General features: G+C 31.8%; 1 protein-coding gene and 2 non-coding genes across 3 annotated transcripts; 2 read left to right on the forward strand and 1 right to left on the reverse strand.

The window, feature by feature from the left end:
• Window positions 1-1958: 1958 nt before the first annotated feature.
• Window positions 1959-7790, reverse strand: LOC105166975 (Nucleic acid-binding, OB-fold-like protein). Its single transcript, XM_011086513.3, has 12 exons — window positions 7574-7790; window positions 7359-7457; window positions 7081-7248; window positions 6729-6794; window positions 6084-6149; window positions 5604-5717; window positions 4997-5154; window positions 4460-4550; window positions 4274-4342; window positions 3826-3917; window positions 2785-2848; window positions 1959-2405 (listed from the first exon to the last, which is right to left on the reverse strand). Exons 1-12 carry the CDS (start codon window positions 7637-7639, stop codon window positions 2301-2303), a joined length of 1158 nt encoding a protein of 385 aa, XP_011084815.1. The 5' UTR covers window positions 7640-7790; the 3' UTR covers window positions 1959-2300.
• A 103-nt stretch (window positions 7791-7893) lies between these two features.
• TRNAH-GUG (transfer RNA histidin (anticodon GUG)) lies at window positions 7894-7965 on the forward strand. The gene has a single exon. It is a non-coding gene; the product is annotated as a tRNA-His (tRNA).
• Window positions 7966-8762: 797 nt separating this feature from the next.
• On the forward strand, window positions 8763-8834 carry TRNAH-GUG (transfer RNA histidin (anticodon GUG)). The gene has a single exon. It is a non-coding gene; the product is annotated as a tRNA-His (tRNA).
• Window positions 8835-13646: the final 4812 nt, after the last annotated feature.

Consider the following 13646-nt stretch of genomic DNA (forward strand, 5'->3'; position numbering starts at 1 on the left):
TAAAGATCTTTACAACCATTGAAGATATTGTAATCTTTTGTGGGTTATTTAAAGTATATTGCAATCTTTTGTTTTTTTTTCTTAACTCAGATAAAACCATAACATATTATGAATGAAGTCAATCATAAAGAAGTTTTGTCCAAATTAGATCTCCAGTTACATTGAATCAATCACATAATTAGTTTTTTATTTTTTACCATATTGATCGGGTTAGTAGTAAAAATATCAGTTGACAATTTTACTCCTCCAGAATTATATAATCACCAAACAGGATGAGGATCCGCATGTTTTTCACAGATCGAAAAGGTCATACACGAGTAGATTGATCCGAAAACACGGAATGATAAAAGTTAATGTCCTCAACATCCAAGGGCTCTCAAAGTGACACGTAACTCCGTACAAGTTCTGACAATTAGCTCTCTATGAATACAAATTGCCTCATTTGACAAGGTATGAAACTATGCATTAATTATTTTGAGACCGAAATCTGCGACCCCACTGAACCTCGAACAAAATCTAATTTAAGTATTGGAGGGTTTTAGTTGAGGATCACCTCAACAAGTCTAACGACTTATATTACAAGCCAACCCCATCCAATGTGTGTTGCTAGGTGATCACTAATCTCGACCGGAATCACATGTAAAAGGTCACTTTTATTAAATTATTCATCAACTATTAGGCTCATCTTATGATTTTATTGAGTATGCCCGTACCTAATTCAAATTAAAAATTTCCCACAATTTGCAGACTAAAGTTTGCTAAAAACGAATTTTATCCAACAAATTTGTGAAAGCAAAAGCAAATTGAACTCCAATCTTGTTAAAAGGTAGTGTCTCAGGTGTAACTAATTACTTATTAAACCTCATACTTCCCGAGCAACTTATTTTTTGATGTCCTAATATCAATCGACTAAAATTCCTTCTAATATAATATTTTCTAAAATTAACATATCGTATCAATTCGATTAGTTATTTGTTTTATGTTTTTTTTCTATTAGTCAATAAAAATAAATCAAGAATGAATTTCCGCACAAGCTGGATAGAGCCAAGATGGATTTATTATTAAAGAGATACTATGAATTATGTATAGGTGGTAATATTTGCAAGTTGGTAAAGATTACATGTTTAGGAAGATCCGTTGAGATTTTGAGAAATCTGTGGGTGAAATGTGGAGATTTGGTGAATGATTTGGGTATTAAAAGATGGGCCTGATTTAGGGAGGCAAATCTTTGTAATGTTTCCTAGATATATTCACAACACTTTATTACCTATATGTTTTTTGGGAACCACAAATACCCCCCTTGTCTAAATTGAAAGGGAAATGATGTTCTTTCAAGTACTAGAAAAATAAATTTGCTATAAATTGTTTGGAATCATTATTATCTCTCGATTCTTCTTTTCAAAATTTGATTCAAAGGTTGAATGACTATTTTTGAATGCAGATGCAAGACACGAGAACAAATTATAAATGACTTTGACATATGGTATCCAGACTTCAAAATTTTGATACCAAGAAAGATGTAAAACTTGGTGGTTATACCGTTTCATTGTGGTAAAGAATTTTAGACTTAGAAGCTTGAATTTTGTTGCATGTGTGTGCACACAATGTCTTAGAGATCCCTTTTTATAGGCATGAACTATGACTTTGGCTTACAATTCACTCCCGTTATGCTTTGAACACCATGAATTTTTTAGTGGATCAATCTCCCAACGGAGCATAATTAAACAGAAAATTTTGATGTCAATTTTTTTTTAAAAGAACAGTGTCCTGCATTCATACTTCATCTTGTATTTAATAACATTCCGGCACCCCAATCATATATGACCAACACCAAGTGTATTTCAAATAGTACTTTAATATTCCGCAAGCACTTTTTGCATTTTATCTAACATCAAATTAGAATAGCAGATCAGAATTGTTATTCATGCAAAGGCTCATCCCCTTAACCAACAACCAAGTTCTCAAGTTTGTGTGTAATAGCAAAGTGAGTATTCACAAAACATAGGAGTGAAACCATCGATTCCAAAGGAGCAAACCGCGTCAGTGTCTCAAGAAGAAATAAACATCTCATTTCTGGGTTCCTGCACAAATGTATATTCATGTTACTTGAATCAGCTAGTAGTGAAATACAGGCAAGTTGATCAGTAACATCACTGCTTTGTGCGTAGGAAGACAGTGAGTGCCTTTGCAGCCCATGATGATCTAATATGGCCTTGTAATATCACTCCCAACGCAAGGGAACTAAAGCATCGGCACTGCTCCATATCTGGAACTCCAAGAATTTGGAAATGGACGTTTTGTCACTTGATGCTTGCGTTGGGGATGGAAGAAGTGCACGGTCCGGAAGACGTCATAAATGGGATGCCTTTGAATGTCGCAACACCCTTGTCGTCGGTGAAAAGATGCTGCACCGAGGGACGATACATTCAAACATTGAAATCCGGCAATAAGAACTATGGCAAACTAACAAAGAATACTAGTACTGGGTAGTTTTAGTTCAATTCTAATTAAGCATAGTCGCCTACATCACTCTATCCTTATTTACGTGGTATAATCCACTATCTGATGCTTTCATGCCCGATTCATATTAAGAAATATATGTTGTCAAGAGCTAGAATAAAATTTGTCAAGAAATGCCAATTAACATTTAGAAAAAATGACCATTGAATCTGTATTGATGTCAGAGCAGAGTACAACACCCCAGGGACTCCAAATTAACACCAACAAATCCAGCAACTGTTACTATGAAACATACATTTAAAAGATCAGGAGTGGAGTACATACCGGTGTTATCTTATCCAACTGTTTCTTTTTGGGGTTCAAGACATCTTCTGGCTTGCCATTGTGTCTGTACAAAGACGTCATTTACGAGTTATGTTGATAATTGGGTCATTTAACGAGGATATTGTTCTTAAATAAAAGAACAGTTATCCAGAGCCATGCAGGTATTACGACTTGAAGTTGGGAAGAGGAAGAGAGGGAGAAACAGATGTAATGCAGAAAAATGCAATCCCAGAGATAAATAGATGGAATAATTCTAAAATGATGATAACCAATTGTACATCACAAAAATAAATCTTTTATGTAATGTTGCAATTCAGTTCAGGTAAAAATGATAGGACCAAGTAAAATTTTCACACAACATCCTACCATAAGAATCAGAACCACATTGTAAGAAATAGAGAAGAGTGTCAACTCCAATAAAAAATTGCCATGGAACAACAGAGCTTCAACCGAGTATCATTACGACACTAATTTCTCAAAAAAATACAGCTGAAAAACAAACACAGAAATCACGTGGTGGATGGGTTGTGTGTAAAAAAAGAATCACTCTTAACACCCAGTAGATTGTTAATTTATCAACTACTTTTCATTCCATGCATCAGAAGGGATTTTCTTCTTTCTTCTTTTTCCTTTTTTGAGCAAATACACTTGATGGAGCAAAAGCAACTGCACTAAACCAGCAATACCATTCTTAATATCACAACAGCACAAATAACCCACAAAATCCCGCAAAAGAAGTATTTGTTGTCACAGCTAGGCCAGGATCTAATATAAACAGGAAAGTCATATTGTATTTCGTATATGTACAAAAAACTGTTGAAACGCAACCAACACCCTGAGTTGTATAACCACGGAAGTGTATGAAGAAAGAAAGATGCAGAAAATTTAATCTTCGATTTGCATACTTCTAACTCATAAAGACCCAGACATACAACTTACTGCATAGCAATAACCAAACACGTGCAGTGTAGATAATCCTGGATTTACATATAACTGATGTTCAAAGTAAGGCCTGCACGGAGTTAAAAGTAACTGACATACCCGGAAAATGTGATGCATTCACCAAGTTTAGCACCTTCTGGAGCTCGTAAAGGTTCTACAACAGTATGGTCTTGATTTGAAGCACATAAGACCTTGAAATTTTACAAAAATCAGAGGAGGTAGATAGGATGGCTAATCTTTAGTAGAGTAAACAGACACATGAAGCTATCACCTTTCCTACCAGCATAGTGGAGATAGATATCTCATTCACAAATAGAAATAGGCAGAACCAAATACCAATCTCAAAATTTAAGGTTGTCAATGTATAATGGTAGACCACTGCCCCAACAATATTTCATTACTGGATAAATAAACAGTAGATACATGCAAATCTGGGAATCTTGAGTGACATATGCCACAGAATGGCATTAATTGAGTGGAAAGGAGAAAGGAAGAAAATGAAAAGAAGCCCCAGAGTGTTGACAGCATAAAGTTTAGAGGAGTATACCAATCCCTCCGACATCACATCTCGTAATTTTCCAGGTTTTACATTTGTTATAAGGACCACGCGGCGGTTCTGCACAACGATGAGGCAGGAGAAAGAATCAAGAACTTCAACGCCAGTCCACTATAAAGCATCTTATGGTATAGTCAGAGTGAGGACCTAATATGTATCTGTAGACGGAATTCATACCGTTAACTCCTCTGGTGTGCAATACTTGGCTAGGCCACTAACAACTTGCCTGCATTTTGCTTCTCCGACATCTATCTCTTCAACCAATAAACTGCATTTCATAATTTTGGGGAAAAAATTTTTATTGCAGAGCAGTTCAACTCTATGTCAGTATGCCTTGCAAATTCGTGGATAAGATGACAAATGAGAGTATCATTCTTTGGTTTGAACCCAGAAGAGTGAAGCAAAAACAGAGAGGAAAACACAAATGGAATAGAATATTTGTTTAAGATAACATTTTATTCTGTAACACAAAACCTTGTAAACAAAGGAAGAGGAGAAGGAATCTTTTGACAAAATTTCAGAAACAAAAATCATGTTAGAGTTCAAGAACCTCCCCTCAAATATGCTTAAGGTCTATCAAAGAAAAAGATTCCTAAAAGAATCTGATGCAGCATCAATCTCGATGCCACATAATGTACTCAGGTAGACTGATCCACAATGACCTAGAGTTCAACTCTAACCAAGCAAGAGAAGAAGATAGTTTTGCGGCCTTACCTGTCAGCTGACGGATGTTTCCATGCTTTACGAATATGACCAATCTGTATTTTAAGCAGACTGACACTAAGTTCTTCGTCTTTTTTGTCCACCTCTTTTTCAGGTTGTTTCTTCTTCTCTGCTGTTGTTTGAGTCACTCCTTCAACCTTCTTCTTTTGCTTTTTGGAAAAAGAAAGCAGAAGTATCAATCCATAGTAGAGCCATTACGGTCACAAGATATAAGCACAAGACATTGATCACAGCCAACATAATTACACATATACTATCATACTCCGTCCAGGAAAAAGTAAATAAACAAGAACCTTTTAGATGGAACCACTGTCATAGAATTTTTCAGAAAGTTGATATACACATATGTAATTTTTAAATAATTTGAACGAGATTATAGGTTATTATTTCCATAAAACTAGACAACAGATCAAAAACATGTTGCCTCACAGTAAAGCAGCCAGCAATCTAATATCATTAACTGGAGTATCATCAGAATACAAATAAGACAAGGTCACTCTCTCGAGCATCATAAAAAATTAATGTGTCCGATCATGTCCAAGGTTGTTCTAGCTGTAAACTTTAAATTTTCCAACAGAAATATAGGGTAAATACTCACAGGATCAGCGCTCTTCTTAGCTTTTGAGTCTGTCTCTGAACTATCAGCTGGCTTTGCCTCTTGGACAGTTTTATTTGGCTTGGAATCTTCAACCTTCTTAGCAGGTTTTAATGCCTGGTAAAAGGAAAAATGTCAAGAATCAAGATGTGGCAGAAAACACTTTCAAGGGAATACATATCACAGAAATACCATCTGCAAACTTCAATAATACCAATCTTTGCTTTAAAGTACAGTTCAAATCAAATATTAGCTTACAACTTAGTTCATCATAACTGTTGAAAACACAAATCTCCGAAATCAGCACACATGCTATGTGCTTTGTCAGGATTACTGCTATACCCCACCACCTGGCATATAGCTGTCCCTTTTACCGAAGTAGTGTTCCAATGGTATGTAAAATGGCCTCCAGCAATCAATCATAAAAAGTATACCAAAAAGGGAAATCAGCAACTAAACTGCAATTGATTGGGAATTACTCACAGGAGGCGCAAATTGAACCTTCTCTAGCAAAATCTTTTCAAATGCATTTCCAATTTCCTCCTTGTTCTGCAACACAAGTAAAAACGGTGAATCAAATCGAAAAAGGGGAAGAAGAAAAATCAAAAGCGAAAAAGAACTGTAAAATAATACAATAGAAATGAAACTGTTATAAATGGTTTACTGATTTACAACCAGTTCACCACTAACAATGCTAGTTAAGGATATGAAAATTAGAGTAAAAGGTTATTCATTATTACATTCAGTCGCCAGGATGGACCATAATTAACTACATGCATACGTTAGCGGTAATGCAATCTTCTCATAATATTCAGTTAAAGATAGTGGATGCAATTAAAGAGAACATGGCAATTTTGCTAAAAATAGTTAGGTTCCTGGTCTTCCTCTGATATCAGTTTTTTCTTTTTCTTTTTAATATCACAAACTAAATAAATCTGCATTGGGAATTCAACAGTTTTGTATCTAGAATAGCAAATGAAACAAAAAGATCCCCTTACCACATTTCCATGCATGGAAAAATGAAACAATGACTATCCAATAAATGAGTTTTGCATCACTTAGAAAGAGAAAATAAAGATAATTCAACAAAATGAGAGACCCAATCTTTATTGGACCACCTCTATCTACCTGGATGTAATCGGCCCATCTCAACAGATGTGGATACTTTGCTCTATCTGCACCTGATAGACCAATCTGGAGCTCGCATACAACAAAAGAACAGTTAAAATTGATGAAACCTCGCTCTACATAGAAGAGCATAATTCCATCACCGTCAGTGCATAGTCTGCAAAATTAGCAAGCCCTTTTTCCATGAAGGTAACAGATAAACATTCTGAAATACATTTGGTGTTTCCAGTTGTACTAAATCATTAACACGAAGTAAATTTATCTCAAGAACATTTTAGATGGAACAACTCCAAATATTTCATCCGACATGCACCACATCATTCAACAGTACAGTAAATGGAAAATTACATACCACATATGAATGCACAGCTGAAAAGACAATAATGTCAGCAGCTGAGAGTTTCAACCCATTGCCCAGTAAAACAGATTTGGTAATCAACTCTTCATTCAACTCGTTAAGACCCTTAACCGCCGCATTGGAGCTCAAGAAACTGTCGGCAAACTCTATCCATTTCATCAGCTGCCACCAAAACTCCCGGTTTTTAACATCGAACTTCTTGCTTTTCAACAGTGTCTCAAATTCCACAACACATAGACACAAACAGAACTAAATACAAAGTTATGATTCACCTCATTATTCTTAACAAGTGCATCCGCATTGGAGGACTTCTTCAAAATGCTTGTGCACAGGCTCCTAAAATCACTGCCCAAATCACTTGCAAACGGGCTCTGCACAAATTAATAGCAATAGAATCGAATTCCACCAACACTAAGATCCCTTTTCAGAACAGTAATCCGATAACGAATATTTCCCCAAATTCATCAAAAAATTACAGGACGCTTACGGGATCCACAGAGAGGTGTTTACAGAGAGCAAGAACCATATTCTTCTTCACATTTGAAGAACCCATTGCTAGAACTTCCACGCTTCGATAATTCTTCACTTTTTCCACAACAAAAATGTGTAAGAATTTCAAGAGTTGCAAGTTTCAACTGTTAAACCACGGCAAAACATTCGTTAGGGTTTCTTTTTTTCTTTTCTTCTTTTTTTCCATCCCATCATTGGGATTAAGACAAATTGGGCCAATGTGTTGATCCAATTACATAGTTAGCCCAAATAGATGCTAATCGTTGAAAATCATCTTGGATTAACTGAGATAACAAAGTGGCTGTAGTTTAGTGGTGAGAATTCCACGTTGTGGCCGTGGAGACCTGGGCTCGAATCCCAGCAGCCACAAACGGATTGATATTTTTAGGTTTTCCCTTAAATATAAGAATGTATACGCATTATTTTTTTTTATTACCTAATAATGACGAGTGAAAAAAAAAAAGAAAAGAAAATCAAACTCGTAAGGGTCAAATATTAATTTTTCTAAAGTAATTAAAATTCTAGAAAAATGCTTTCCCTTTTTGCATTATTTTTTTTACAAATATATTATATGACTTGATTGCAATAATGGAATTTTAATCTCTGTGAATGCAAATGTAATATGATTTTAAATGTATAATGTTTTCACACAATATATATATATATATAATAAATATGAAGGCTATTAATGTAAATGTTATGTGTATATGCATATTTAAATAGCTTATTTGAATTTTATTTTGTTTTTATTAATATCTAGATAAGTGTATAATTATTTAACTTTTCTTGGACAAATTAGTTAATAGTCCAATTTAAATTTTATTTAGATGTCAAATAATACTTAAAAGTAATTTATTTTCCTTTTGACACTTAAAAGTTTATCTTATAGTTTCTATTTAAATTTATATAAGTGTGGCACTGATTATTTAAATTTAATTAATTATTTTAGTTTTAAATTTTAAAATATTTATCATTGTATTTTTTTATATGCTAAAATGTAAATCTTGTCATGCTAACACAATACAGATATTTCAACCTTCATGAATTTTAATATTTCATAAGTTATTGCAGATATTTTTGAATATTCACACATAATCTTTTGAAAATACAGTTAATATATTTTTTTAAATTAATTAACTTTTTCCTACTAGCTAAATGACAACAAAGTGGCTGTAGTTTAGTGGTAAGAATTCCACGTTGTGGCCGTGGAGACCTGGGCTCGAATCCCAGCAGCCACATTTCCTTATATTTTGTATTTTTGGCTGCAAAGTAATTTTCAACTCTCATTTACTGAAAACAAGTGTGATTTTAATATTCTTAATTCTTCTACTATAACTAACTCTCAACATTAATCTTTTTCATTATCTACCAATCACACTTTTACATTTGATATACCAATAATTTGGACCAATTTTGAGGTTCAACCTATTTTTTTATGATATTTTAGTGCATTTACTCGAAAAATGAAAAGGTATGAGAGACAGAAAAGTTGGCTAACATTGATACTTCACTTTCAACAATACAATTTTAGCCTAAAAGTCCAAGAATAAGACAAGTTTCCTAAGGGTTTCATAATTTCAAATGCCCAATCTACCAAAACGTTCAAAACTAAAATAATTTGTCTTAATTCGGGGATAAATTATAATGGGTTCTCAATATTTATCATAATTATAAATATTTTTTTACTTTTTAAAAAATTACAGATACCTCATTGGAATTATAAATATCCCCTTACGATATCCTGTTATAGAGGATATTGTTGGGGTATTTGAAGTTTTATGAGTACTTATAATTTTTTAAAAAATAATAGGGTATTTATAATTATGACGAATCTTATGAGAGTTCATTGTAATTTATCCTTTCTTTTTTTCCAATCTTATAAAGACCTGAAATATTTTACTCTAATGAAAATATGTAAAAGAAAATAGAAAATCAATCTAAGAAAGGAAAACATTAATTTTCAATACCCTAAACCATTGCAAAAATATATATTCAATAAACGTGGGTTATAAATAATAGGGACATTTTCATTATAAATAAATTAGTATATATCGTGAGGGATATTTTACAGTAAAATCTCTATAAATTAATAATCTTGGGACCATGAAATTTTATTAATTTAGAGAGATATTAATTTATCGATAAATTAATATTTTATTAATTAAAAGAGAGACTTTTTAAATTCAGCAAATTTAGTACATATGTACTCAAAATAAATGAATTCATATATGTTTCATTGATTATATTCATGCATCAATCATTTTTTTGTAACTAATTAAATATATTCATGTATAATATCAATTCATTTTATACAATTAACTATTATATTCATAGACGCATGTATCAATTCATTGGAATTACTTAAACATACATGTTTACATTGATTCGTTGCACTTAAATAACTATTATAGCCAATTAAATATATTCATGTTATGATGAATGAAAACATATACTATATAAATCTTAATATGAAAATAAAATAATTCATAACACCCAACCATGTCTTCTCATCTAAAAGGCATCACAAAATCATCCATGAATGATCCAATGTGTAAAGCATTACAGACTTCATAATTGAGCAAATTACCATAATATTATAATAATATGTATGAATTATCAATTTAGAGTTTTAATGGTACCTAATATTTATAAAGAAATTTTTTGAAAAATTATTATCTTATTATCTTATCGAATTTGATGATTTTTTACAAAGGCTCAAGTCGGAACCGGAAGATTTTATTATTTTAGAGAGTTTATTAATTTATAGAGTATTAATTTATAGAGATTTTACTGTATTATATTTTATAATTCAGGAATGTAAATGCACAAAATTCAGGGTGTTAAGCGCATTTAACCCTATTTAATATGATTATTATGAGTTTTACTCTAGAGTTGGAGGTGTAACGAAATGATTGGAGAAAAAATAAAGAAAGGATTAGGTGGTGCAGTAGGATATGTTGCAGACTGCCCCAACCAATAACAAAATGTTGTTATTATTATTCTTTTTTTTTATCATCTGTCGTTTTAGTGTCTGGCCTTATTGCCTGTTGCAGTCACTTTTTACCTTTCCTATTTATTAAAGTATAGATAGATAGAATTATATTTTTATTTTTTATTAAATAAGAAGATCTGAAGTTATTTGAAAAAAAATACATTAAAAAAAATTCAATTAGTTGAGTTTGATCCATCATGTTTAATTCATTTGAAAAATCATATTATATCTGAACATAAATTTCAAAAATCACGTAAATATAAGGTGTGATGTGGTCGATGTCATTTTATATTAATCACTCTAATTTTTACGAACCTTATGAATTTGTTTTGAAACTATGTCTCATTAGAGAGACAGAGAGGGTCTTTAAAACTCATAAGTTACTCAAATTCATGGTGTGCAACCAATGAGATGCATTATAATATCAAAATTCAACATGATGCATGAGGTCAATTAATCTATCTGTAACTAAGGGTTCGATGAACTTGTTGTAGACCAAATTTGAATACAAGAGTGTACTTTTTAAATTATTGAGATATTTGTTGTAAATAAAAGGCGGATGCATTTAGGAGTTTCTGCATAGGGAGAAGCTAAAAGTACAGTACCTAGCTATGCAGTTTGACAGTAAAACTTCAAATGATCATAACTTTTGATCCATAACGAATTACGAGTCAATCTACCTATCATTTCGATTGTCTTCTAAAGGAGAATCCAACTCCTCACCACTGCTGTTGTAAAGGGCAATCTTTCATAGCGAAATTCTATGATTTTGATTGCCATTCGGACAATTCTTTAAGATTTTTTTTTAATTTTTCAGTTAACTGTAGTTATTTTTCTATTTTTTGTAGTTATTAGTTGGACCTAAGAAAATTCCAAATTATCACTAGGGCGTTAGGCTGTTTTTCGACCAAATTCCATTAACTTTTGAGATAATTCAAAATTTACCTTATTTTAAACCTGTATTACCTAGATTATGACTCTCATATTTTATTTTGAATTTTGAATTTTCAAAAAATACTGAAAACATATTATCGTTATTCATCAAATCTATTGCTTTTGCTCCATCAATGTTTTTTTTATTATCAAAGTATTTTTACTTTGTATAGTAACAAATTCTACATCAGTATTGTATCATATCCTAATAATATTATTGAATATTTTTAAAAAGAAGAGAATAAAAATACAAAAACAAATAATTATTAAAAAAAAAAAAAAAAGTGCAAGGATCAAAGTGAAAACTGAATTGGCCTTTACTTTTGAAGATTACGATGCTTCGGCTTTCGGGAAGCGTTTCTGCAGCGGAGAAAATTGACGTAACGGCAGTGTTGCTTTTTGTCCGGAGGCGTTTGTTGGTTTCCTCTCTCACTCTCTGTGCTCTCTTTATCGACGCCGTTAAATGTGGCGTCTCAACGTTTGACTTCCGTCCTCGTCCTTGCCTGCTATAGGCCCTCTTTCCTATGGACCACCTACACCTGCGCACGCCGTTGCTGCTTTTCGGTATTTGGACAAAGCATGGTGAGTAGATGGTAATTTCCATATTCTCATTTTGCAGCTGCTATTTAATTCTTTGGGTAAGTAAAATATAAATTCAATTTTATGACGTCATTGAAAAGATTTTTTTAATTTAAATTTGTGAAAATTATATTCTTTTTATGTCTGAATTAAATATTATTGTTTCTTGTATTATAATATATTAAGTGAAAAATGATTTTTTATACACAAATTTTTGGGTAATTTTAATTTTAATTAAGGAGGAAATCTATAGATACCATTAAGAGTATTTCCATTGCATTTATGCCACTTGCAAATTAAATGTCTTTATGTATTTTCTATAGCATTAATAAGAATGGAATGAGTCCATTAATTTCATCTGAATTTATTACAGTTACACCCCTGCAGTTTAATTTATTGCATTAATCACACTCTGAAATCATGAATTATGCCTTTTTTAGGAAAGAACACAACAAGACTCCTTTAATATGGAATTTCTCACTAGACCCCCTAATTTGCATTAATTCCCATTTTGAGCCACGAAACTTTTAAACTAGCCATTTTATTTCATTAAATTATCGATCGTATCCTCGTACTTTGAGATAGTTTCAACAATATTTTATTTAATTCAATTAAATAATATTAAATAAGTTCCGACTATATTTAGATCAAATTTGGAATAATTTATTTAAACTCACTAGTTCCTACAAGTCGGATTTAAGCTTTTATTTATTAATAAATACTCCCACGCTTATCTCAATTTTATAACATTCGTGTTTATACTTTGTCACTTAAAAATTATAAAAAAATATATATTGTATTTTATGAAGAAATAAATAGTACTTGAAATAATTAATTTTAAATCATTATTTTTAAAAATAATTACGAGAATATTTATATTTACACTAATTGATTTATGGTCTATTTACGCAAATCACCCATGTCTTTTAAAAAAATTATATGTATACCATCATAACATCATTTACATCACTTTCTTAAAAATTACACATACTTCACTCGAAAATGTTAACAACATTACACAAACCACCCCACTTTTTTAGCTGAGCATGGATGATTTTTGTAATTACGTAAAAGATATGAATAATTTATGTGAACAACCCATAAATTCGGGGTGTAAATATAATTATTCTATAATTCCATAATACATCTAAAGAAAACTTATAGTTTTTCAATTTTCAAGTATAATTTTTTTATTAAATTAAAATAGATGCGGAATAGTAAGATAATATAATATGAAAGTGAAATAAGTATTATTTAGAGAGTCCATTATTTATTTATTTTTTTAATAAAAGGGAAAAACAGCTAAAAGGCAAAAATTAGATGGGGTGTAGCACACAATAAAAGCAATAGGGTAGTGATATGACAAGGTGAAAATCTTGGATAATCATGAGATTTTGAGTACAGGTGAGGAATTTAAAGCAATCAAGGGCAAAAGTGGGGCCCTCTCCAACCTTCTGCGCTGTACGCACTAATTACTCAACCTTCTTTATTGTCACCACCCACTCTTTTCATATTCTTCCACCCACTTTATTTTTCGTTTTCTTTT

This window comes from Sesamum indicum, linkage group LG7, assembly GCF_026168435.1.
Source record: "Sesamum indicum cultivar Baizhima isolate 11 linkage group LG7, ASM2616843v1, whole genome shotgun sequence".
In the NCBI taxonomy this organism is placed as follows: domain Eukaryota; kingdom Viridiplantae; phylum Streptophyta; class Magnoliopsida; order Lamiales; family Pedaliaceae; genus Sesamum; species Sesamum indicum.

Bases quoted from the DNA above. Each gene is read 5' to 3' on its own strand.
- LOC105166975 (XM_011086513.3), bottom strand. From the start codon at position 7,639: ATGGGTTCTTCAAATGTGAAGAAGAATATGGTTCTTGCTCTCTGTAAA. The intron at 7,249-7,358 runs GTGAATCATAAC...TTTTGGTGGCAG, and splicing joins CACTTGTTAAGAATAATGAG to CTGATGAAATGGATAGAGTT. The intron at 6,150-6,728 runs GTAGATAGAGGT...CTTGTGTTGCAG, and splicing joins GATGGGCCGATTACATCCAG to AACAAGGAGGAAATTGGAAA.